Source organism: Nycticebus coucang, chromosome 22 (assembly GCF_027406575.1).
Source record: "Nycticebus coucang isolate mNycCou1 chromosome 22, mNycCou1.pri, whole genome shotgun sequence".
NCBI classification, from domain to species: Eukaryota; Metazoa; Chordata; class Mammalia; order Primates; family Lorisidae; genus Nycticebus; species Nycticebus coucang.
In genome coordinates, this window is record NC_069801.1 from 9,782,571 (window position 1) to 9,809,635 (window position 27,065).

Genomic DNA, 27,065 nt, shown 5'->3' on the forward strand with positions numbered 1-27,065 from the left:
TGTATGAATGTTAAGTCAAAAAGTTATATACATTTTATCCTTTAACAAATTTTGCCACCACCCTTCAGAAGGATATCTGTACTAATTTAATTTACATAACCACCAACAGTCCATATTTCTTCCTAGACCCTAAAAACCCAGTATTGTTCACCTTATTAGTAATTTAAAAAAATTCATTTTCATAGACGTAAACTAATAGTTCACTTCTATTTTGCATTTTATTTGTTCAGGCAACAAGTCAGGAGAATGAGGGGAAGAAGCAGAAGTTTGTATCAGTTAAAATTGATAGAGAGATCATCACTTCATAGTAAAAGGACTTTCTAAAAAAATTAAATTTTTAATTTATTTATTATTAAATCATAGCTGTGTACATTAGTGCAATCATGGGGCACCATACCCTGGTTTTATAGACCATTCGACACATTTTCATCACGCTGGTTAACGTAGCCTTCCTGGCATTCTCTTAGTTATTGTGTTAAGACATTTACAGTCTACATTTAGTAAGTTTCACATGTACCCTTGTAAGATGCACCGTAGGTGTGGTCCCACCAATTACCCTCCCTCCGCCTGTCCTCCCCCCGCCCCTCCCCTAGTAAAAAGACTTTAATGTAATTTTTTTAAGGAAGTGAGAACTTTTTAATTAATCTACACTGTTAGGATAAAATATTAACAAGTGAGTCTGTAAGACCTTGCTATCTCAAGTCTTCTAATTTCATACTATTTGTAAATTAAAATTATAGGCAAGAAGAAAAAAAAAGAAGGGTGGGCGTGGTGGCTCATGCCTGTAATCCTGGTACCCTGAGAGACCAAAGTGGGTGGATTGCCTGACCTCATGAGTTTGAGACCAGCCTGAGCTAAGAGTGAGACTCTGTCTCTAAAAAATAGATGGGCATTGTGTTAAGCACCTGTAGTCCCAGCTACTTGGGAAGGTGAGACAAGAGGATTGCTTGAGCCTAAGAGTTTGAAGTTGCTGTGAGCTATGATGCTACGGTACTCTAGTGGTGGTAAGAAAGTGAGACTGTCTCACCAAAAAAAAAAAAAAAAAAAAGAAGAAGAAGAGGAGTAGAGAAGTCAACCAACTAATTCTGCAGTTTTTTTTCTTTTCCTTATGAAACAGAGTTTTGCTCTGTGGCCTGGGCTAGAGTGCCCTGGCCTCAGACTAGCTCACAGCAACCTCCAATTCCTGGGCTGAAGTGATCCTCCTGCCTCTGCCTCCTGAATAGCTGGGACTATAGGTACCTGCCTCCATGCATGGCTAATTTTTCTGTTTCTAGTAGAGATAGGGTCTCACTTTGTTCAGAATGGTCTTAAACTTTTGGTCTCAAGCCATCCTCCTGCCTTGGCCTCCTAGAGTGCTAGTATTACTGGTGTAAGCCACTGTACTCGGCCAGAATATTTTTTCTGAAAGTAGTACTCAACTCTCAATTCCGAATTACTAAACCACAGGGAAAGGTCTGTATTGCCAGGGAAATCCAACCTGCTGCCTGTTACATTATAGCCCTGGAGCTAAGAATGGTTTTTACATTTTAATTTTTAATTTCTTTTTTTTTTTTTTTTTGAGACAGAGTCTTACTTTGTTACCCTCAGTAAACATTATACTAATACAACCTTTTTCCTTTCTTTTCTTTCTTTCTTTTTTTTTTTTTGGAGACAGAATCTCACTTTGTCACCCTTGGTTGAGTGCTATGGCGTCGTAGCTGAAAGCAACCTCAAACTCTTGGGCTCAAGCCATCCTCTTGCCTCAGCCTTCCGAGTAGCTGGGACTACAGGTGCCTGCCACAATGCCGGGCTATTTTTTTTTCTTTTAGAGATGAGGTCTTGCTGTGGCTTAGGCTGGTCTTGAACCTGTGAGCTCAGGCAATCTACCTGCCTTGGCCTCTCAGAGTGCTAGAATTAAGCAGGCACACGGCCTGAATTGGTTGTTACAGAAGCAGCTAACCAGTCACATTCTTCTTGCAGGAACTGTAGGATAGATGTTGAAGTACAGAGAAATTAAGTCATCCTTTTGGACAGGTTAATCTGAGTACCAGTTAACCAGTTGAAAATCTCTTATTAGAGAATTTATTTATTTGCTTATTTAATACCTGCTTGTTAAGCTTTTCTTTTTTTCTTATTTATTGTTGGGGATTCATTGAGGGTATAAGAAACCAGGTTACACTGATTGCATTTGTTAGATAAAGACCCTCTTACAATTGTGTCTTGCCCCCAAAAGGTGTGGCACACACCAAGACCCCACCCTCTGGCTCCTTCCCTCTCTCCGGTCTTCCTTTCCTCCACCCCTCCCTCCTTCTTTTTCTCTCTGCTCTCCCCTTTGTTAAGTTTTTTACCACGTACCTGGCACTGTCCTAAGTTCTGGAACACTAAGCTTGGCATATGACTTTGGTGGTGCTGTAAACTACTGGCAGTAACTAATGGAGCTTTTTGTTTGTGGGATAAAGGAATGCTACAAATGGCCTCCATCTCTGCACACACGAGAAGTCTGAGTTGCAGGTGGCTGGCTTGCTGTTTCAGGTGTGCTGTTCCTGGAGTTGGGCTGGGAGCCCATGTTCCCTGGTTACCTCTTTAGTCCACTTTCCTTTAGCGAAGCGCAGACATGGTTACACTTTTTTGCATTGTGAGCCCTTTTGAGAATCTCCTTAGAAAAATAAAAGTGCATGTATACACACAACATTTTGCATTTTATTTCTAGGACTATATGGAATTCTTAAATATGTGTGGTCCAAACATAGAATTTCTGATTTAAGAGTACAAGTACATTGTTCATCCAGTGGATGTTGATTGTAGCCCATTGTCAACCAGTGAACTTCGTTGGGCATCTGTTTTGGAGAGATTTTCCAGAAACAGTTGTGTAGTTGTAGGTATGAAATCTGCTCAGAGTAATTTCAAAAAAGAGGGTCAGTGAGTGTGGCTTGCCTGGTAGAGTTGGATATTAGATTGGGCTTTGAGGGTTGAGAGGCCAAGCTATTTATTTTCTAAATTTGTATCTTCAACTCGCTTATAAAAGTAACCTGGGTGTTAGGACATGTTCTCTGACAAGTGGATTTATTGTAGTAAAAAGTTCCATTGTCAATTATTGATAGATTCTTTTTATTTCCCTTATTCTAGAATCTTCAGAACTTTTTAGAATATGAGATGCATTAGAGTAGTTCTGGAAGGAAGGCTTTGAGCTCCTAAAGTAATCTGAGGGACGAAGTAGTTGATGTTGAAGATCCATCCCTCTTTCCCTGTCCATGCCTGACAGATGGCAGGTCCATATTTCCCTCCGAGTGTCCACTGGTAAACCTTGACTCGGCTTCTCAAAAGTCAGTCCTGGGACCTGTGCCCTTGCCCATTACCATTCTAATTTTTTTGGTTCTAAATATAGCCCCTATTCTCCAACATTAGGAGAGAAAGAAATTCTGAACTAAAATGAAGACATTACTTAGTTGGTAATCTTGACATTTACTGATGTGTAATTGTACCCATTAACTGTTTGAGGTGATGAATATTTTAGATACCCTAATTTGATCATTACACATTATATGTACATATCAAAACATCACATGTACTTCATAAATAGGTACAATTATTATGTACCCATAAAAGATTTAGAAAACTAATATGTATAGATATTTTTCCTCATCAGTAAATGTCAAGATTACCAACTAAGTAATGTCTTCATTTTGGCTCAGAATTTCTGTCTGTCTTTCAGGCATGGACAGCTCACAGCAACCTCAAACTCCTGGGCTCAAGTGATTCTCTTGCCTCAGCTTCCCAAGTAGCTGGGACTACAGGTGCCTGCCACAACGCCCATCTATTTTTTGTTGCAGTTGTCATTGTTGGTTAGTTGGCCCAGGTTGGATTCAAACCTGCCACCTTTGGTGTATGTGGCTGACACCGTAACCACTGTGCTATGGGCGCCAAGCCTGTTCTCTTCTAATAATAGAAATAATGTGTATTTAGTTTATGGGAAATACTTCTTAGCGAATATAGAACTATCTAACAGTAAAAAAAATTTTCACATCATCTAATTTTCATTTGTATAACAGTACTTTTTAGTATCTTCCTAGGTTTCAGCTATCTGAATGGATCATAATTTATTAAGCTTATTCCATATTGTTTCCCAATTAGCCATGAATTGGAAACAGTTTGTAGTAAACCAGACAACTATAAACATCTTTGTATATACATCTGGGTGCATTTGCTTGATGATCTCATTAGAATAAATTCCTGCAAGTGAGAAAGTTGGTTAAAGTGTATTTTTATTTTAAACTTTTTGTTTGTTTTTTGTTTTCTTCCAAAATAGTCTGTCAGTTTGTTCTCTGATGAACAGTGTTTGGGGAATCTTTTTCTCAGATCTTTTCCAATGGTTTCCTCAAAACAAAACAAAACGAAACAAAAAAACGAACAAAGCAATTTTTGCCAGTTTAGTGGGTAAAAACTGTTTTAATTTGAAATTACATTATTAAGTTTAACATTCTTTTGACAGTGTTTTGGTTATGTGTATTCCTATATGCATTTCTTGTTTGCCTATTTTTAAACATTGAACTCTTTGTTTTTTTCTGTAAAACTTTTCTTTTTGCACATCAGTCAATATGACTTAGAAGATGCCTTTGTCTCTTTTGAAACAAAATGAGCTATGCATAAAGAAAGAATTCACTCAACTGGAACATTTTGCTTTGTGCAAAGGTCTAGACCTAAGAGCCAGGAAGTTCCTGCGCAGCCTGTGTTGTAATCCTGAGGCAGGTGGATAGACAGACTGTAGCTGCCTTTGAACTATGTGGGGTTTTCGTGGCAATCACCTTTGTGCTTATCTCTGCAGCCTCATCAGTTTGTGTAACCCTGCCAGTATTTGGGTGGGGAGTGAGCGGGACTCTGCCATCTACTGTGATCAATTGAAGCAACACTTTTCATCCCTCAGCTCAGTGTCAGTTTATACTGGGTGGGGGCAGGGGGATTGACACCTGTTTAAGTTGCTGTGTATAGGTATTCTTCCTGGTGCTTATGATGATTACATAAAGTCGCTTCTACCATGAACTCGTCATGTACCAGGTGCTTATTAGATGGTGCTGGGCGTTTAACCAGGATGGTCAGGGGAGTCACTGATAAACAGAGGTGAAGCAGATCTCCAGTTAAGCCCATCTCCATTACATTTAAGAAGGTGACTTGGGGAAAGTTACTTAATTCTTGAGCTTCAACTTCCACATGTTGAAAGGAGGGAGAATTATAAACCGGCTGCAGAGAGTTAAATGAGATAATCTGTCAGGCATGTGGCATCATGCCACCATCTGACTCCCAATGGGAGGAAAGTGCTGTTAGTGCCCAGGACGGTGGGTGCTGCACACTGGCGGTCACGGGCTCGGACACCTGCACATGCCCAGCAGAGTCCTCACTGTCAGCTGGGGAGGGAGAGCTTTGTTCCAGAAGGAAAGATGTGCTAGAGAAAGGGGGAAGAAGCATGAGTGGAGAAAGTCGTGGGGAAGAAATGGGAACATCTAGATTCTTTCTTTTCTCCTAAAAAGAAAGTAAAAGACCCATTTCTTTTGCTCAGCACATCTGTCCCCAGTTGATTCTGCAGTTCTGTTTCAGTGCCTACTCGGGTGTTTTGTTTTTTTTTTGTAGAGACAGTCTCACTGTACCGCCCTGGGGTAGAGTGCCGTGGCGTCACACGGCTCACAGCAACCTCTAACTCTTGGGCCTACGCGATTCTCTTGCCTCAGCCTCCCGAGCAGCTGGGACTACAGGCGCCCGCCACAACGCCCGGCTATTTTTTTTATTTTTTGCAGTTTGGCCGGGGCTGGGTTTGAACCCGCCACCCTCGGCATATGGGGCCGGCGCCCTACTCACTGAGCCACAGGTGCCACCCATCGGGTGGTTTTTTTTTTTTTTTTTTGAAAATAAAACATATATACATATGTATGCATCAACAGAATTACAGTTAAAATAGTGGCTACATAGGTATTCACTAAAATGAAAAAATGATAAGTGCTGGGAGCATCTGGGGAAAGCGTTGATTCAGCCTGGTTGATCAGGAAAAGCGACTTCCAGGAGTAGATTTGATCTGACTCCTGAAAGCGGTGGATTCTTTTTGATTCTTTTTTTGCAGGGCACTGATATTTCCTAGAGTATGTTCCATTGTACCTTAGTCATGACAGATGATCTGGACAGAGCTGACCACTGAGTTTGCAACAGCAGGCATCATACTTTGTCACCCATGTGACTGGTTCACTTCCTGAAGTCCCTGTTACTCCTGCCAGAAAGGGACCTGTGGAACTGCATAGCCCAGGCCTGGCAGAACAACCCAGAAGGCTTGGGATTTGGGTGCTGCTAAACCCTGCTACAAGCTCAGTTTTCCTCTTTAAGAAACATAGTTGTCACTTGTCTCTGTATATGTATTTGTAAAGCATTTGGAGATCATTAAGCATATTAACCGTAGTTCTTTCAAGTTTAGGGGAAAAGATAAACATGCTCAAATAGAAAAATAATGAGAATTATACAGTTTTGGATTTTAGTTTTCACCTTGTATTTTTCTTTTCTCTGTTGCTTATTTTTGTATCTGTGAAATGCTTTCTAGACTATTTGCATATAATGGAAAAGAATTATCTTAAAAGTTGAAAATAGAAACACTTTAAAGATAATTTGTATTTTAACAAAAGCGTTTTTTTCCCCCCATTCCCATTCCCAAGGTGTATTACCCAAATTTGGGATGGATGTGCATCGATGCCACTGATCCAGAGAAGGGGAACTGGCTGCGCTATGTGAATTGGGCTTGCTCAGGAGAAGAGCAAAATTTATTTCCGCTGGAAATCAACAGAGCCATTTACTATAAAACTTTAAAGGTAACAGTTAGTTGTTAGTTGCTCTGCCTGTGGTTCTCTCAATGCTGTCCTTAGTCGTGACTGACAATCGTGACTTTTCAGACCTTGAAAGGTTATATCTACAAGTGGCTCATGCACACGCTCAGGGTTCTGTTTTAAGTATACGGTGGCCACTGCTTCGTGTGTGTCAAGGAACTAAAGCATGAAGATGGTGTTAAGTAATTACATGCTGCATTGCTGTAATGAGTTTAGCTCATGGCAGCTGCTTCCCTCCTCCTCAGGCACAGAGGCATGAGGAGCTGTCTGACTGGCAGATGGAGCCAACTCTGAGAAACTATCAATAGCGACGGTGGGTCTGTGCCAGCCGCAGACACGGTCTTCGTCTTCAGCGTCGATGTGGCCTCGGACGAGCTTCTCTTTTCTCTTGATTTTACTCAGAATAGAAATGGAACAGAACATGCTTTCTTCCTTCTGCCAAATTTTTCTTTGGAGATGTTAATTGTTGAAATGAAAGTCACATTCTAGGGTTGTGAGGGTATGGAGAGCGCTCAGGCATGGTCGTGTTAATGAAGCCCTGAGCGCTGCCTCTCTGTCCCTGGCTGCTGGCACATTCTCTGCGAAGATGGATCTGCACTTTATTCACAGAAACGCTCTAAGGCAGAATCTTGATTCCATAAAGATAGATGGTAGTTGCTTTCTGCAATAGATGTATTTGCCAAAATTGCCATAAGGCAAATTTTTCTTTATTCACTTGTTTCTATTAAAAATGTCATAGATTGGGGGACAGTCAGTCCCTGACAAAAAAATCTCCATCAAGTTGAAGACTGTAGATGAACAGAACATTTTAAGAGGGGTGGTGCCTGTGCCTCAAAGGAGTAGGCACCAACCTCATATGTGAGAGGTGGCGGGTTCAAGCCCAGCCCTTGCCAAAAGCTGCAAAAAAAAAAAAAAAAACACACATTTAAGATAGTGGCCAGCTCTGCAGGCGTATGCCGAGTTTTGTCTACGTGGTAGCAGTAGGACTTACGGAAGTGAAGTTAACAGGTAGCTATTTAATTTTCTTTTGCTGCTTTTGTCCTGACACTGTTGGCCAGTTAGGCTTCCCTTACCACATTTATACCCATGTCCTTGCTTCCAGTGCCCGAAGGAAATTTGTGTGTGTGTGTGGTATTTTTTTCTCATTTAAGATTTTAAAAATCTTCCATTTTTGTTCAGCTGGATTGTGGTTCATGCTTTTCTCCTGGGTTATTACTCTATAATTTGGTTATTTTGGAGTTTGAATTTGGATTCAAAATCTGATAAAAGGATTCATTGTTTCTCAGGTTGGTTTAAAGTAAGAGAGAGATCTAGTTGAATCAGCGAGGTAGAATTCTGGTATAGAGGAAGACGCTCGCTAGGAGATGAATAGGAGACGATCAAGGTAGCAGGAATGTTTGGAAGGAGTGGGAATGGGAGCCCAGGAGACATTAGGGGACTATAATTCTTTCCTTGGACTTCAAGTTAAAATGTGTTCATCTCTAATAGCAAATTTGCAGGGACATCAAGAAGCAAGATAGAATAGTGGTTGGGAGAGTGTAATGTGAAGCTAGACTGCGAGGTAAGATCTTGTGATCCTAGCTATGTGATCCAAGGCAAGCTGGTGTGACTTTACTAGTTGGGTAACCTGAATCAAGTCCCCTCTCTCTGTGCCTCAGTTCCTTGTTGTAAGATATAGGTAATTTTAGTATCTACCTTATAGGTTTGCATGAGTGATATGGATAGGGCCCTAGCGCCCAATAAGTGCTAATAGATGATAGTGGTTATTTTTGGCAAGGTGGTGCAGTGTTGTGGGCAGTAGTGGGGACTTTGGAGCACTTTGTCTTGTGAGCAGACTGTTTTGGCTTCTAGATGTGTGACCATGCGAAGTTACCCAATCTCTCTGTGTCTTAGTTTCCTCACCTGTAAAAATGGAGGTAATAGTAAAACTGAGTTCTGCAGTTACTGAGAAGGTTAAACAAGCCAATATGATAAGGTTCTGTGAATAGGCCATAGTCTGATGTAAGTACTCGAATTACAAAACTATGCTACTGTTATTCTTTTTACTGTCTTTGTCCAGAGTAACATAATTCTGCTTTTTGCAGACCTGCCCTAGTCGTAACCTTTGATATTTCTCCAGTAATGCCCAGGGCCTTTTAGACGCCTTATGAGTGGTTACCTAACTGGGTTCTTCTAGATCAAGTATTCTGTGGGTTAGGCTTTGTAAACCCATCCGTCTCTGGGCTCAGACGCCTTCTCAACTTACCCCACCCAGATTATTGGGAAATCTCAGCACTGGTTTTGTTTGTAATATGATTAAAAATAATTTTTAAGTTCTTGAAAGTTAACTGTTAAGCCTGCTGTCTATTCATCTATTCATTAGTTTGACAGATATTTATCAAGTATCTACTTTGTACTAGTTACTCCCCTATAGCAGTGTATAGGACAGACAAGGTGTCTGGTCTCTTGGAACCGTCATTTTAAGGGGAAGGAGGCAGATAATAAACAAGTAAATACATAAACAGAATAATTTCAGATGATGACAAGTGCATTGGAGAGAATAAAATTTGATAGAACGAGATGAGGTCAGGGAAGGCTGCTCTGTTTTCTTCTGAGGAAAGACATTGGAAATCCTTTCTCTAAGATAGGAAGGAGCCAGCCACTCAGGGAGCTGCAAGAATAGCCCAGGAGGAGGGGAGAAGCAAAGGACTGAAGTAATAATAAGCTAGTTTTTTTGTATGTTTACTTTTAAAGGAGTAGAAGAAAGGCTAGTGTGGCTGGAGAGAGGAGAGGACTCTGGGAGATGAGGCAGTGGCCAGATTAGGTGGAGTTCTGTGGTCCCTCAGGAGGAGGATGAGTTTCAGTCTTAAGTCCAGCTCATCTGTAGGAGACTTGAGGCTGGAATCTGACCTCTGACTTACATTGTTTTGTTTTTGTTTTTTTTTTTGAGACAGAGTCTCACTGTCTCACACTCAGTAGAGTGCTGTGGCATCACAGCTCATAGCAACCTCCATCTCTTGGGCTTAAGTGATTCTCTTGTTTCAGCCTCCCAAGTAGCTGGGACTACAGGTGCCCGCCACAACACTCAGCTATTTTTTGTTGCAGTTGTCATTGTTCTTTAGCTGGCCTGGCCCGGGATTGAACTGGCCACCCTCGGTATATGTGGCTGGCACCATAATCACCATGCTACGGGCACCGAACCTGACCTCTGACTTTTAAAAGATCATGTTAGATTGGGGCTAGATTGTGTGTGGTAGGAGTGGACATACTCTGTGAGTTCTGATCATTCTCTCATTCTTGTGAGATTCCTGAAAAGTGTCAGGAATATCAGAACGCTTGCTTTTTCCTGGCTGGTTTGATAACATTGTACGTTTATAGTGTACATACTGATATTTTTAAAAGATATGCTTGGTTTCATAAAGTCTGTCCAAACCCAGAGGAAAACTTGGAAGAGTTTAAAGTCTTTCTGTTATTTTTTTCTTTAACATTAAAATGTATTTAAAAAGGTTGTTTGGGCTTTTGACTTTACTTTTTTAAAATATGGATTTGTAGTTCTTTTGTTCAAGGGCATGGTTTTTCCTTTCTTCTAAATGTGACTTAAAAAATGCTAAGCAGTACAGAAGAGAAAAACAATACAGTTCAGAGGAAAACAAGCCTTGATTTATTTATTTTTTTTTTTTGTAGAGACAGAGTCTCACTTTATGGCCCTTGGGTAGAGTGCCATGGCCTCACACAGCTCACAGCAACCTTCAACTCCTAGGCTTAGGCGATTCTCCTGCCTCAGCTTCCCGAGTAGCTGGGACTACAGGCGCCCACCACAACGCCCGGCTATTTTTTGGTTGCAGTTTGGCCGGGGCCGGGTTTGAACCGGCCACCCTCGGTATATGGGGCCGGTGCCTTACTGACTGAGCCACAGGCGCCACCCACAAGCCTTGATTTAAAAGATATATTATTTTCCTCTTCATAAAGTTCTGCTCTTGGTGTAGCTGTTTTAATGTAAGTTAGGAAGCATATATGCTCCATGATGTAATAACTGTTTTGGCTGCTAAGAATTTGGCAAGCTATTCAGCAGCTAACAAATAGGTTCTCTTGATCTAGTGCTTTACCAGCTCATTAGCCTTTTAGAAATTTTATATTAGATTTGCAGTACAAACAGATTCTGGTGTGTTTTCATATTGTGTGTCGTGCACAACAAAAGAGCAGCTTAGGATGTGAGTGCTTTTCTAAGGTAAGAGTTTGTGCCAGTATTGAACTTTGCCACTTGTAGTATAGTTATAGCGCTTCACTGATGACTTGCAGTGGAATGAATGTGGAAACTTCTGCTCTTATTCTTGGAGGTATCTTGAAAATGTCCGGTGGTGTCTTTGGCAGTTTTCTGTTGTGCTATTCTGGCTGGGAATATATTGGAAATGCACTTTCCCATGCTCTTTTTACTTTGGTTTTATTTTGTATGTTTCTGAGAACCCTAGTCATTTTAAATATTGTTTGATACCACTATTTCATAAATATGTGGCTTATAACAAAAAATAGAGAAACAAACATTTGGAGTTTACATCATCTAGAAGTAGTTTGTTTTAAAATAAGCTATTCTTTCCACAGAAACAGATTAGCTATCAGAATGCCAAAAGGCATTTGTGATGGCTGTTTTAACTCATTAATATCTTTTATATATCACATTTTTTGGTTTAAGTTTATATTGGTTCAAATATAAGAAAATGGTAGGTTTTGGCCATCTATGCAGGGGTTGGAGGAAGCAAAGGAAACAGTGGCTGGTTCTTTTAAAGAGTTTAGATTATTTTGAAATTTGGCTTATATAAACAGTGATAGTTCTGTAGAGAATGAAATGAAGTAGTATTTACTCATAAGGGTTTTATCTAGACTAGGAGGTATGTTGAAGTGAACTATTACATTTCTGAACTGACCTCTTAGATGGAATTTCCCTTCCCCCACAAAAAATAGGATCATTCTCTTACATAACCACAGCACAATGACTAAAATCAGGAAGCTACCACTAACACATTATTTTATTAGCTAATTTGTGTGGTTGACTCAAATTTTGTTGGTTGTTCTCATCATGTCCCTATAGGAAAAGAAACACTGGCCACATTTAGTTGTCATATCTCATCAGTCTCCTTAGCATGGCGGTGCTTTTGTCTTTGTTGTAACCTTTCAGTTTTTTTTTTTTTTTTTTTTTGAGACAGAGCCTCAAGCTGTCTCCCTGGGTAGAGTGTGTGGCATCACAGCTCACAGCAACCTCCAACTCTTGGGCTTAAGCGATTCTCTTTCCTCAGCCTCCCAAGTAGCTGGGACTACAGGCACCCGCCACAACGCCGGCTATTTTTTGGTTGTAGTTGTCATTGTTTGGCAGGCCAGCTCTGGTGTATGTGGCTGGCGCCTTAGCAGCTTGAGCCACAGGCACCGAGCCAACCTTTCAGTTTTGAGGAGAACTGACCACTTAGCTTATAGAATGTCTCAGAGTTTACATTTCTTTTATGTTTCATCACGATTAAGTTCTGTCTTTGTATTTGGGGCAGAAATCTTCTAGAAGTGGTGCTGTGTTCCCCCTCTGTGCATCATATCAGGAGGCATGTGGTAAAGATTCGTCTCAATACAGATGCTGTTTTTTCCTGTGTAATTAATAGATATTTTATGGGGAGATATTTCGAGACTATGCAAATATTTAGTTACTTCTCACACTTTGACCTACATCATCCATTGACGATTCTTGCCTGTATCAATTATTACTATGATGATTGCCAAATGGCGATTTTCTAATTCCATCTTTTCTGTTTTTACTTATTAGTTGGAATCTTCTTTAAGGAAAAGCTTTCCTTTTTTATTTATCCCTTCCTTTCTCATGGATTCTTATTCAGTGGGGTTTAGAGAGAATTTTACTTCTATTAATACCCTTGAAACTTTTTGAACAGATGAATCATTGCTAGAGAAACCCATAAGCCATTTCCCCATTTAGGAGTCTGAACTTGGCACTCACTTGTGTTTTTTTCCTCAGGTTCTTGTTCTAGGTGTAATCCTTACGATGATGTTACTCCCAGTCATACATGACTGTCAAGAATTTAATATACGGAGCATAATACACGGGAGGTATTCCTTTCACATTTAAATATATGTGAAATCTTGATGTTTGGTACAAAGGGTCAGGCAGTGAACTCTTACACAAAGCTGAGCAGGTTGGTGGCACTGCCTCTTCTTTTTTAGCATTTCAGTGATATAAATAGCGGCACATTTATAAATTGCAGTGGCTTACAGTAATGCCTTGTTACCATGCTTAACTTGCTCTTGGAATCTGAAACGTGCGCTGGTAATTATCTTTCAGCGTTCCGCTTTCCATGCCGCCTGCTTCTTTTTAATTATGCTTTAAATTTCTCATCAACTTAGATTTCAGGGGCAAAATGGTTCCATGTTTTATTTTTTCTTCTGCGTGGGTAGTCATGAGGCTGCGAACAGCAAGATGTGACAGCGCCCGGCAGTTCGAGTATAAACCGACGGTCTTCCAGGGGCTGCGGGTCGCCGGCCTGTGCATCCGCTCGCCTCCACGCCAGCGAGGGCCTCCTTCCAGCGGGTCCCGCGGCGCGCCGGCCTGCGCCCCAAGGGTTAAGGAGCCCTTCCTGCCGGCCGGCCGCGCGCGGCGCCGACAGCTGTTTGCCATCGGCGTCGCTCCCGCCCGCGGCCCGGCGCGCCCCGCCCCCGCCAACAACCGCCGTTCTGATTGGCCCGGCGCTTGTCTCTTCTCTCCCCGCAGCCAATCGCGCCGGGCGAGGAGCTCCTGGTCTGGTACAATGGGGAAGACAACCCTGAGATAGCAGCTGCGATTGAGGAAGAGCGAGCCAGCGCCCGGAGCAAGCGGAGCTCCCCGAAGAGCCGGAAAGGTAGGAGCCCCGGCCCGGCCCGCGCGGTCCCGGCGCCACGCCCGCCAGCGACACCGCCCCGCCGCTCCCGGCCCGGCTGCGGGGCGGGCCGCGGGCTCGGGCGGCGGCGCCCGCGGAGTCTCGGTGACCTTTTCCGGACTCGGCCCGGCCCGGGCCCGGCCCCGTCCCCGTGGGGCCCCGGGAGTCGGCCCCGAGACGCCACCCTCCCGCCCGCCGGCCCGGCCCCGCTGCTGAATCACGGCCGCCACCGCGCGCTCGGGCTGTTTTCTAACTTGTGGCTTAGCGCCCGGGCGGCGGGAGTGCACGCGTCCCCCTCGGACGCCGGAGCCGCGCTCGGCGGGGTCCGCACCCTCCGGGCGGCCGGCCGGCCGGCGTGACAGCCCCGCTGCGCGGACCCGGGCCGGCCGCGCGGAACTCGGCCGCACAGTCGGGTGGGGGACGGGCGTGGACACGGACGGGCCCACGGGGCGAGGAGAGCGGGGAGACGGGACGGAGGGGGCGCGGCGGCTGCCGAGGGGCGCCGGGGAAGTTAGGAGAGCGTGCCGTTTGGTGGTTCTGACTCAGTTCTCAGAGTTGTACGATTGATGATGATTTCTAACAAAAGGTGAAGTGTAGTCGTACTTAAGAAGGGAGGGGATAATTTCGGGGGAGGAAAATAGTTTGGTTGGTTGGCTGTATCATTGCCAGCTGGCATACTGACACGCTGAAGGGATTTTTTTTTTTAAATAAAGAATTTTAATGTGAATTTAGAAATCTTTCGTAGAGCCCAGTTTGAATACATGCCAAGGAACATTTTCTTATTAATATAAATACATGGGTTTTTTTCGCCCGACTAAGGTCTTAAGTAAATTTTTGTAGTCATCTAAGTGAAGGAGTCCATCCTTTACCCAGAACATTGCGGAGTTGTGGAGGTCATACTGTAAATAAAATCAGATCCTAAACTTGATTTTGGAAAATTTTAAAAAACACTGTTAATAAATGTTGGCAAGAAGTCTGTTTTGATTTTTCGATTACGTATTCTTTGTATATCACAGCATAATGGTAATAGAACTAGTTCTCTCAAGGGACAGTTGGTAGGCCTCTCATAGAAGGGGAACTCTGTTTATCGAGGGTGATTTAGACACTGTCAAATGCTTTGATCCTGCATCAGATCTTTCTAGAAAATTCCCAGACTTTTTTTAAAAAACTCTTGATGTTAGGTTTAGTGCTTACTTGTTTGAAGATTCTTCACATAATTCAACTTGTTCTTTGTTACAAGTAATGTTAACCAGGTAAGGCGTGACTTGTCCCTGACTGGAGATTGGGAGAATGGAGAATCTTCACTGTGCCTCTATACTAGTGTAACTGACTAGTATATTTAAATATGTTAATAGCTTTATAGCAGCCTCACTTACTTGAAGGCATTTCTCTGACATACTTTGGTGTACATGTTTAGGACATATTTTATTACTCTTGCTTTTCAAAATTTTACTCCTTAATTAATTTTTCTATTCACTTTGTTGGATAAAACCTAAAAATAAACTTTTTGTTTTATTAGTGATATATGAACTTGCACATCCACATTTTATACCTGTCTAGATTGCTTGCTGGGGTTTTATGTTGAATTAAATAGTTAATATTTCTTATTACCCCATTACTGTTTTTATAACTACTCTAGGCAGCATGTAACCCACCACATCCTAGGTTTTAATTAAAAAACTTGCACAAAGCTCACTCTTGAAACTTTTTTTGAACAGCTTTCTCGTAAAGAGTCCTGTTTGCTCTCTATGACCTAAAGTTTGGAGAGTTTACATAGTGACTGTAACTTTTTTATTTTTAAATGAAGTACTCTGTGAAGGCTAGTTTATAGCTTGCAAAGACCTGAAATGGAGAACTTTTTATATTAACTCAGTTCTATTTAGGTCTTATGTGTGACCTCAGACATTTAAATAATGCTTTTTCAGATAGTCATGTCGTGGAGAGAATTAATATAAATTTCATTCAGAGGCAGTATTACCTTAGTACTTCTGAAAGCCAGATGTTGAAGACGTACAGCTGACAGGTGGATTGACAGTGGATCTGACTTCATTTTGGTTATGAGACAGAAACAAAGGGCTGGATTCTTCTGACTTCAGCTCCTTGCGTGACAGCTGCTGGGCTTACAGCTGTGCATTACACGTGGAGTCTTTCAGAATTCCTCAGCTCCCTGGTGGATCATAAGGCGTTTTGGGGCAGTGCAAAGAACTGATTTCTTTACATACAAAGTTGTGTCCCTCTTGACCCTCTTCTGTCTTTTTCTCTTTCTCATTCACTCAGCTAACGTTTGAGACCCTGCAGTGTGCCAGGCACTGCTAAGTTGTATGGCACAGTGGTGGGCAAAAAAGAGCAATACCTTTTCCTGTGGCACCTGCAGTCTGGTGATCAGGGCCTAGATGGTTGGCATGTAGTAGGCCCTCAATAAATATTCATTGATGGGTAAGCAGAGACTCAAACAAACAAGGAAGGAAAAGAACACAGTGCTGGGAGAACACAGTTCATATTGTCTCTGAGTGTGCAATTTTGCTGTGGGCCAAAGATACATGTATGTTAGGCATTTTTAACTAGAATTTATTTTGCATTCAGCTTAACTTTATACATGTCTGAGCAGCCCCTATAAAATCAAACATGAGCAGTTTCTTGGATGGGATAGATTAAACTTCTAGGTGGGGGATGGTGGTTAGTGTCAGGCGTTCCAGGTTATTTTGTGAACCACAGGAAGATTGTAATTTGTAAAACAGGATAGTAGAAAGGCCAAAACCAGAAGTATTTATCATCTTGATCTTTGTCCTCTATTTGTTACTGTGAGAAATGAATTTGCTTGTTAGCAGTAGACAATGACGGTTGGCAAATCCTCTGACAGAATGTAGACCGTGGTAGCAGAATGTATTGCCCTGCTCTCTTGGTACATAACAGGCTTACCTGAAGTTCTTTTAACCTGAAGAAACAACAGTGGCTTTATACAAAAGGGCTGAGTGGAAGGAATAAAAAACACGGGCACTTGGGTATTTACTAGATGCGCGATTTTTGGCAAGTCATGTCACCTTTCTCAGGCACAGTTAACCTAGCTTTCCAAGTGGGTGTCATAATATTGATGATATACAGGGCCACCTAACCTCAGGAGGTTGTTGTCAAGAGCAAATGAGATAGAAAGAAGCATGCTTTGTGGAGCTTTGGAACTCTTGGTAACTGTTAAGTGCTACCTCTCAAAATATGGTTGGCAATTACTTACATGCTTCCTGCTGAGGAACTGCAGAGTTTGTGACTTACTTATTCAGTCGGTATTAATGGAGCACCTGTGTAAGCTCAAAATAAGCACTGAGTCTCTTCCCTCCGTCTTCTTCCATACATCAGAGTCTCACTCTGCTGATTCACCCTTACTTTAGCTTCATTCTAATCTTCTGACAACACTATTCACAGCAAAATACGAGAGGAGTTATTGACAGCAGCAAGTTTTTTTTATTTTTTTGAGACAGAGTCTCAAGCTATCACCCTGGGTAGAGTGCCGTGGGTCATAGCTCACAGCAGCCTCCAACTCTTGGGATTGAGTGATCGTCTTGCCTTAGTTTTTCTATTTTTAGTAGAGGCAGGGTCTTGCTTTTGCTCAGGCTGGTCTTGAACTTGTGAACTCAAGCTATCCACCCGCCTCGGCCTCCCAGAGTGCTAGGATCACATGTGTGAGCCACTGTGTCCGACTAGCAAAAAGTTTTATACCTGATAGCTGGACAGTGAAGAAGACAAAATATGTAAGAAAGCCAGTAATGAATTATAAAGAGCATAGTTCCTTAAAGTCAGTTAATAGCTTCGGATAATCTTTTATAAACCTTAAATAGAACCTGAAAATAACAACTAATTTAATAAGTATCTAGGTGACTTTTAGACCAGTTAAATTATAATCAGCTCAACAAAGAAATATTTCACCTGTCCTTACTGTCAGAATTGTTCAAATAAAGAACCTTACTACTGTGAAGAACATTCAAATTTTTGGAAATTATACATATCTGAAAATTTCCCCTAAAGGTGCTGAATAACTGATGCCTTTAAAAACTTATATTCAGTATGGGGAGGTAACAATAACTCAGTCTAAGGTAGTTTAAAAAGACAAAGTGCTAAACAAATGGTATAAAGGGTAAGGACTAAACACTCAAAGGAGAATAGAGGAATGCTGGGTTGGCTGGGGAGGCTTTCTTTGGGAAGGGTGGAGGATGGAAGGATTGCAGAACCTAGTGAGAGCAGAGAGGACCTTGGGGCTGTGAGCAGGTCAGAAAAGTAGTAACTGTGGATGGTCATCGTCCCTGGGCAAGTATTCAGTGAGTCTGTGTCAGGCAGTTTTCTAGGTGCTGGAATTCCAGGGAACTAAAATGACAAAGGTCCTTGCTCTCACAGAGTCAGCATTCTTTTTTTTTTTTTTTAAAGAGGCAGAGGCTGCCACCCATGCTGGAGTTCAGGAACATGATCATTTGTCACTGTAGCCTTGGACTCCTGGGCTCAAGTGATCCTCCTGCCTCAGCCTCCTGTGTAGCTAGGAATATAGGCACGTGACCACCGTTGCATGGCTAATTTAAAAAAATTGTTTTTTGGTAGAGGTGCTATCTTGCTGTGTTGCTCAGGCTGGTCTTGAACACCTGGCCTTTAGTGATCCTCTGAAAGTGCTGAGATTACAGGTGTGGGCTGCTGGGCCCAGCCTGGAATTGACATTCTGGAGAGTGGGGACTGGAGTGCAGGCCAGCAGATGAACTATACAATAGCCTTATAAAGTTAGACTGTTTTGTGGGGTAGATGGGGTGGTCAGGGATGGCCTTTCTGAGGCTGTGATGTAAATGACGTAGGATGTTCTTGGGGCTGAAAGTGCTGAGAGGAGGGATGCAGTTCTGTTAGCAATCTTTTCCTGTGTGGAAACCCACATGAGTAATTTTGGATTATGAAACTTCGTTCTGCCAATGGCTATATTGGCCCCTTTCTCCCAGGCACTGCACTAAGTGTCTGAGTTGGTAGGAGATTTGGGAGATGACTTAGGCAGGCATTGTAGAACTTCTGGTCTGTCTCAGTTGTAGCCAGGTACAGGTCACATTTAGTTGGTTTCCTGGTTGATGTGGAAAAGTAGGAAATAGACACTTCCCAACATGGGGTAACTTGTTGAGATCACTCTGGGAATGAGCGTCATAGCCAGGATTTGAACTAGGTATTCTTGCGTTTTCTTATACATGATGTGCTGGGTTTTGTCCATCTCTGCATGTGAGTGGGCAGCCGCAGAAATGACACAATAGTTCTGTTGAATGTTAAAATTGGAGAATACACTAAATACAAGTAGAGATTGGGTGGGTTTCTGTGGGGTTTGATCACCTCTTGCCTAGCAGCCAAGAGGTCTGTTTTAGGGTCCTTGGCCAAAGCCAAGAGATGGAGGCCTGGTTGTGGTATCTGAGGATGATGGAAGCCCTGTTGGGTGGGTTTGGTGTCCTTTGGCTTGCAGGACACTCACCCTTGGTTCCCGTTTGAAGGTGACTGGAGATTATGGGGCATTTGAAGGTGGCATTGTTCTTGTGTCTCTATGCTTGCAAACTTGGCACAGTGGCACAGTGGACCAAAGTGAGCTTTGTCCTGTCGGTCGTCTTAAAGGTGCGTCTCTGGCTGTCTCCTTGCCGATGGTACTTTTTCTGAGCACTAGCCGTCCTGTCTCTGGTAGTTGCTTGCCAGGTTGATTTCTCTGCTGCTGTTGTAGTGGTTTGTTTTTAAAGCTCAGTACAATTTTAATTAATATTTTGCAACCATAGAAGTTGGGGATTTTTTTGATTTGTAATTCTGCTGCTGCTACTGACTTGCTCCAAATTTATGTAAAAATGTTGGTCAGTGTTTTCATATCTTTGATTCTTGCTTATTTATAACCTTTTTACAGGGAAATTATATGGATTAACTAAAAATTTTCAAAGCATTTTGCAAGTTTTTCAATTGTATTTTAGTGGATACGTTTGTAAACATCCTAACATGAGTGAATGTATTAGGAAACACACTGCTCGGATGTTCCCAGGTGGTTTATTTTGGTTCTCCTCTCCACATGTAAATGGAAGGTGAGACTTGGCTCAGACAGAAAAAAGGTTTGACTGTGATTTAAGTTCAGAAGTATAGTGAGTTCAAAACAATTTAGTTGATTTTTATAAATCCATTTATAATTTGAAAGTTAAAAATCCGTTTTCTGTGTTTTTCTCAAATGTGACCACTAGAGAGATGGCTTTTTATGGATATTTTGTTCTATAAATGCCTGTGTTACTTCCTTTTGCTAGGTAGGTTCACATCCCAGTTTATTGATGGCTGTTAAAACACTCACACTTAATGTTTGTAGATTACAGAGAGGAGGGTGTAGTTTTATATTTCAAGTTGCCTTTAAGGAGCTGAGAAATTGGATTAGATACTCCAGGAACATCATTATGGAGGTTAAAAATTAATAGACATTTCTTTTAGTTAAAGGTTGTATAGAGAACTGAAAGTTGGAACTTGAGACAGTCTGGCATGGTACTCTGTTGGCATTCAGATTACCTGTTTCTATTTCATATGCTGCCGAATACAGTTCTAAAGTTTGGTTTTTTTAATATTAATAATTTGGTTGAGATAGTTTAGGGGAGATGAATGACATGGAGAAGCAAGAAGAAAATACTGTTATTTGGAAAAGGATTAATACTGAAAGTTTTCTTTTTGCCACACGGATTAAAACCTTTTTTTTTTTTTAAGACAGAGCCTCAAGCTGTACCCCTGACAGCAACCTCCAACTCTGGGCTCAAGCGAGTCTCCTGCCTCCATAGCTGGGACTACAGGCGCCCACCACAACGCCCGGCTATTTTTTTGGTTGCAACCGTCATTGTTGTTTGGCAGACCCGGGCTGGATTTGAACCTGCCAGCTTAGGGATATGTGGCTGGCGCCTTAGCCACTTGAGCCACAGGTGCCGAGCCTAAAACCTGTTTCATACATGATAAGAGTTCTTGGTTGAATTCATTTATTACCAATTATTTTGTGTGTACGTAACTCAGGATTTGACATTTATTTTCTTATGTATGATGAGTCACTGCTTCTCTTGGTGGGTGATGATGATGGTAATCACTCTTGTTTCTAGCACTGTGCTTGATCCATATCCACCATTGCTGATCATCTCAATAACCATACACAGTAGGAATCATGATCTTCATTTGCAGAAGAGGAAACTCACGCTCACAGGGGTTATGTACATGCATTGCCCAAGTTCACCTGGGTCCTAAGTTAGTGGCTGTGTCTTGCCTAAATTCAGTTTTTATTTGTAATGTTTCTGAGCATTTATATTCTATAGATAGAAGTTTTATTGGTTTTACTAATTAGTCAGTGTGAATTTTCACTACTCTGCTTAGAAGTACCTACTTTAATCTTGAATACTGAGACAGTGATTAGGTGAAGTCTTTGTTGTAGTAAAGCTGTTACGTGGGAACTGATGCCTTTCGTTATTTTTGCTTTGTGGCTTTATGGATTATATAGAGAATGGATTCCTTTGAGCTTACCCAATAAGCAATCTTTAAAATCACAAACTGCATTTTACCCTCTGCTAGCTTTTATCTAGTGTTTTCTTAAACAATGTGTTTTTTGGTTTGGGCTTTTTATGAATATTTTCATTCTCTTAGGTTTTATATTATTTTGGCATCAGTCTTGAAACCACAAGAACAGAGTGAGACGTTGCTTTTGCCTAACTCCCTTTGCAGTGCGGTGGGAGGAGGGGACATCCAATATAATATAGGATTATAGAATGCTTTAATTTTGTTTACTGATGAGTTCTAGAAGCCAGTGATATTTAGCTTCCTTCTCTGCAGGAGGTCTTTCCTTGAGACTGGCTTAACAGTCTGGCTGTTCCACTGATAAAATAGAATATTTTAAAGTTTTCTTAAGCTGAATGTTAGGGGTCACGAATATATTATACTCTAAAAATTAAACCTAAAAACTTAATTGTTTGTAGATATAATTGAGCTAAATCATCCATGTTAGTTTCTTTCTCTGTCTTAAGGTGTTATACTAAAAATTTTGGCTTTGGTGTCTGTAACTCAAGCAGCTAGGGCGCCAGCCACATACACCAGAGCTGGCAGGTTCGAATCCAGCCCGGGCCTGCCAAACAACAATGACAACTACAGTCAAAAAATAGCTGGGCATTGTGCAGGTGCCTGTAGTCCTAGCTACTTGGGAGGCTGAGGCAAGAGAATTGCTTAAGCCTAAGAGTTGGAGGTTGCTGTGAGCTGCGATGCCACAGTACTCTTCCAGGGCGACAGCTTGAGACTCTGTCTCAAACAAACAAACAAAAAAAAACGAATTTTGTTTCTAGTTTGCTGTACCAAGTGTTTATTAAGGGCAACTTTTTATATTTTACTTTTACCTTTAAGAGGAATGCACTTGAGCTGTTTGAAGTAGTACCTTCTTAAGGTGTTTTGTTAGCTCCTAAAGCTTTCCTATTCTAGTTGCTTGACTTATTCCAAAGGAGAGGCATGAAAGGAGACCAGAAGGTGAAAAGAATTGCCCTAACCTGTTGATGTGCACTCTAGAATTTTCTTAGTAAGGGGCAGAGGTTGATGTTTTCATTGCCTTTATCCTACGATAGATTCTTAGAATATGTGTATGTAATATAAAACTTTAAAAGCTTCTAATAACAAAATATAATACAAACAAAATATAACCTGGAACCTTCTAATAACAAAATATAATATAAACAAAATATAAAATATAATACAAACAAAATATAACCTGGAACTTTTACTAAGAATACTCTATTTAGATGAATGTTGTTAACGCTCTGCTCCAGCCCCCAAATACACACTGTATGCTAGGCAGAACTGCAGTTTAATAATCTGTGCTTTAATTTCTCAATTTTTAAAGCATTTTTTCCACCCTTTTCCCTAAAAGTTAGGAGGTAACTTTGTTTAGGTTAAAACCAGAAGTAAAGGTCTTGAGGGATCATGGGTAAGGAAAGTCCCCTGTGTTTTGAAGCATTTATTCTAGCTGTTTCCCATTACTATTTCTGTGGTCATGATCCTGAAATTTGAAATGTGTTTTTTTTTTTTTTTTTTTTTGGCCGGGGCTGGGTTTGAACCCACCACCTCCAGCATATGGGACCGGCACCCTACCCGCTGAGCCACAGGTGCCGCCCCTTGAAATGTGTTTTGCTAGTAGTTTTTTTTTTTGTAGAGACAGAGTCTTATTTTATCGCCCTCAGTAGAGTGCCGTGGCGTCACACAGCTCACAGCAACCTCCAACTCCTGGGCTTAGGCGGTTCTTCTGCCTCAGCCTCCCGAGCAGCTGGGACTACAGGTGCCCGCAAGAACGCCCAGCTATCTTTTTGTTGCAGTTCGGCGGGGCCGGATTGGAACCTACCACCCTCAGTATATGGGGCCAGCGCCCTATCCACTGAGCCACAGGTGTCGCCCCTTTGCTAGAAGTTTTAATAATAAGCTGGTAAATCTGGCTCAGCGCCCAGAGCTCAGTGGTTAGGGCGCCACATACACCGTGGCTTGTGGGTTCGAACCGGGCCTGGGCCTGCCAAACAGCAATGACAGCTACAACCAAAAAATAGCCCGGCGTTGTGGTGGGTGCCTGTAGTCCCAGCTAATTGGGAGGCTGAGGCAGGAGAATCATTAAGCCCAAAAGAGTTTGAGGTTGCTGTGAGTTGTGATGCCATAGCACTGTACCAAGGGTGAATAGACTCTGTCTCTCACACACACACACACAGAAAATCTGGTAAATGTGTAGTTATTTTATAATAAGTATATTATATTTATTTATTATATTTATTTTTAATGTGCAAAGAATATTTGAATGGTTTCAGAGGCAAGAGATGTATTCTAATGTTAAAACAATATTGTGTATGTGGCATATAAAAATCTCAGTTTCTAAAATAAGATGACATCTAAAATACTAATTTGATACATTTTATACATTGATTTTTTATATGTTCTTATTAGCTTAATTACTGTCTAAAACTTAATTGCATTCTTGATGAATTAGCTGTGTATGTTACCAAAGCAAAATGTGTTGTTGCAAAGGATTGTCTTTGGTTAAAAAATAAAGGCAATAGTGCTGCTTAGGCTAAAATCCCCCTCCTTTTTTCTATTAAAGCTACAGTGATAAATCTATTTTTCTTGTATTCATAATTGTACCTCTTGGTGCGGTCTTTAGCAGGTTTCCTGAGATACCACATGCCACAAAAATGAAGGCAAACTGGTTTGTTCACCCCTGTTTGAGCCCCAAACAGAATTATGTGCAGAGTTCAGCGTGGCAGTACAGTCAGGAGTGGGGACAGGGCACTTCCTGGGCCTTTTACCGTTTCTCGTCTTAGGTTCAGTTTTCATTCTCTTGCTCGTTTGAGCTGTAGACTTTGTCTCCTGGTTCTGTTGGTTACATTTTTGTCTTTAATGTATGGGCTTATCAGAGCATGTTTCTCGGGCATAAAGTGACTTCTGGATGTAGCTGACTAGGGTCCTGTGGGGAGTGAGGGTTTTGCTCTCTCCACCTCCTGCCTTGGCATCTTTGCTGTGAGGATGCTGATGTCCCTACAGAGTCCTGACTCCTGATTCTCTGTAGCAGGTTTGTGCTGAAGCCAGCACCATAGTGGCAGTAGATGCGGTTTTGATTCTTTACATGTGGAACAGTTTCCTTGTCTATTTTACCCATGATGGGAATGTACTTTTTGTAGGATTGACACTGGTGTTGAAATTTGTTTCCCTCTCATTGGCATTTAAAATAAATAGAGGTATCAAACTATCAGTCTCAATCTTAGGTTTTTGGAGAACAGGGTGTAAGAGTCCAAATCTACGTGTTTTTAGGCATTTTATCAGTTACTAAATGTTTAATTGCAGGAAGTATCTTTTCTTTGTTAGCTGGATCATAGGAATGTTTGATAACAAGATCAAATTTGTGTATTAAGCTTTATGTCTATTTGCATTTATGATTCTATCATTATAAATTGAGGAATTCGGGATAGAAGATAATGTAAATATGTTTGTATGCCAAGATAAATTCATGGTTGCAGTAGAGTGTAGAAAGTATTAAATAAAAAGTGATCGTTCAACTTACCCTATTTCTGATCCTCTTACGTTTTAAAGAGACAGAGTCCTGCAAATCTCATAGTTAATTGTCAGAACATACATACATGACATGAAATGTTGTTTTCGTTGTAAATGATCTTGTTCCCATCCTTCCCTCCCTTCAATTTCCTTGCTTAAGTCACACTAAAAAAAAAAAAATTCATTAGTGGGTGAAAATGCACTACTTGGGCTTCACTGTTGCTTCTGCCTTAAGTATAACTCTGTCAGTGCTTTGAAAAATAACTTGTTTAAAATGAACCTGAGGGTGGCGCCTCTGGCTCAGTGATTAGGGTGCCAGCCCCAGATACACTGAGGGTGGTGAGTTCAAACTTGGCCTGGCCACACTGGGGGTGGGGGGGGGAAATATATATATATAAATATAAAATGAACCTGAAATGTATATTTGTGTTGGATGGAGGAGAGGGGGAAAATGGCTGACCCAGCTATACCTTGCCTATTAGGAGAGGCACAATATGTGGAATTTATTATGGTGATATTCAAATCCCAGCTTCACCAGTCAGCAACATTGTGACTTTGGACTGGTCATTCTGCATGTTTTATACTTTTTTTTTGGCAGTTTTTGGCCGAGGCTGGGTTTGAACCCGCCACCTGCAGCTATGGGGCTGGCGCCCTACTCCTTTGAGCCACAAGTGCCACCCCATTCTGCATGTTTTGATCTTTAGTTTACCTGTCTGTAAAATGGGGATAAGGCTTACTCTGTAGGGTTGCTGTGAATATTAAATGAGAGTCTTCTAGAAACACTCCTGACACACAGACCTTTGGTTCAGCCCACTGAAATAGCTGGGTTCTGGCAAAATTCATTCTGGGTGACTCTGCCATATTTTGGCTTACAAGCACATTTCTAAAAAAAAATTTCAGTATCTTCTAACATGGTCTTTGGATTTCAGATTGGGTAAGAGTAAGAGTAACATTATTCACAACTCAATAAATACATACATCTCGACACTAGAGAATCCTCTGAGTATAAGAGACCTCCTTCTCACTCACAAGCTGTCTTGTTCACTGTTAACCAAATTAGGATACTTGTGGTGACATAGGCTAATGGATTTAGATAATGCTTGGAATTTAATTTGTGCCTGGGCAGAAGTCAGCACCCTTTACTATTTGTTTCCCAAATAAAGGGTTTGCTGTCTTCTTCATGTCCTTCTGTCTTACCTTTAAGTAGTCTAAACTGCTCATGACTCTATTGTTACAACCAGATATTATACCAGTGACATTTTGGGTGAGGTTTTCTTAACATTTTCTTAGGTACTCAATTATCAGACTGCCTTGAAAGTAACTGTGGGAACAATTTCTGGGTTGTATGTGACAGATTTCTTTGCAGTCTTTCTGGATGTGAAATCAGGAAGAAACAAGTGTGAAGGAACCACTTAAGAGAATTCACTTCTTAAGTTGACGATACCAGTGTTAAGGAAATTAATGTCATGATTATCTGTGCTGCATCTCTACTGAGCATTCTGAGGAGATGGGGTTCTTTTTCAGGGATCACACAGGTATGTTCCTTCTGTTGGGACACAGTGTTTGTATGAACTGTAAACTTGGGGCCGCTGAGCCTCCAGTGTTGCCTACCAAATGTTGTGTTTATATTCATTGGTGACTATCTGGGGAGAGGGACCTTGTGTTACCTGACCTCAGAGGGTCTGAAGTCTGCTCCCTAAAAGATGAAGAATTGCTAAAGGGACCTGTTAAATGTTTAATTTTCAAAATACAGTGTTGATCAGAAGCAAAAAGTAGGTTACACACTTCAAAAGGAAATACAGCGTATACTGTGAACATAATATGTATTGATGGCGTGAGTGAGCGATGGAATTCTTCTCAGTTAAATTTGTGTTCTCACTGGATTTGTACATTTCCATAATGACATCTGGGTGGGATCCCTATGAATCAATGTAGAACAAATGAACAAAACAAATGGCTGCATTAGGAATTGTTAGTAGAAGCAGAATGTCATTGTCCCCTGAGAAAGAACATGTGCTGACAATTTAGGCCTGTAGGCGTGGGGTCTCTGCAGTTAGTTTAGTGGACTCTACTGTGGGCACTCCTTAAAATTGATTCCATTTATTGAGTCCGTGCCAGGCACTGCAGCATTCTTTATATGCGTTATCTCATTTACTGCTCCTGACGACAGTATCGGGTCATTATTATCCGTATGCATCATACTTGGTTCCCATCTGCCTTAAACAGGATTATTGCTCATTAATCAAATCATGGCCCAAGGACTGTGTGGCATAGTTTGATGCTATTACTCACT

The 27,065-nt window shown here is 41.4% G+C and overlaps 1 protein-coding gene across 9 annotated transcripts in view; it reads left to right on the plus strand.

Annotated features, from left to right (window-relative positions):
* Positions 1–27,065, plus strand: part of PRDM2 (PR/SET domain 2) — a 125,752-nt gene that overhangs the window by 39,949 nt on the left and 58,738 nt on the right. For 8 of the 9 annotated variants that reach the window (XM_053575365.1, XM_053575359.1, XM_053575363.1 and 5 more), the window contains 2 exons: positions 6,666–6,818; positions 13,573–13,699. In XM_053575365.1, coding sequence (XP_053431340.1) covers positions 6,666–6,818; positions 13,573–13,699 — 280 coding nt within the window. The remainder of the gene's footprint in view (positions 1–6,665; positions 6,819–13,572; positions 13,700–27,065) is intronic. The other variant, XM_053575367.1, reaches the window with a different exon arrangement.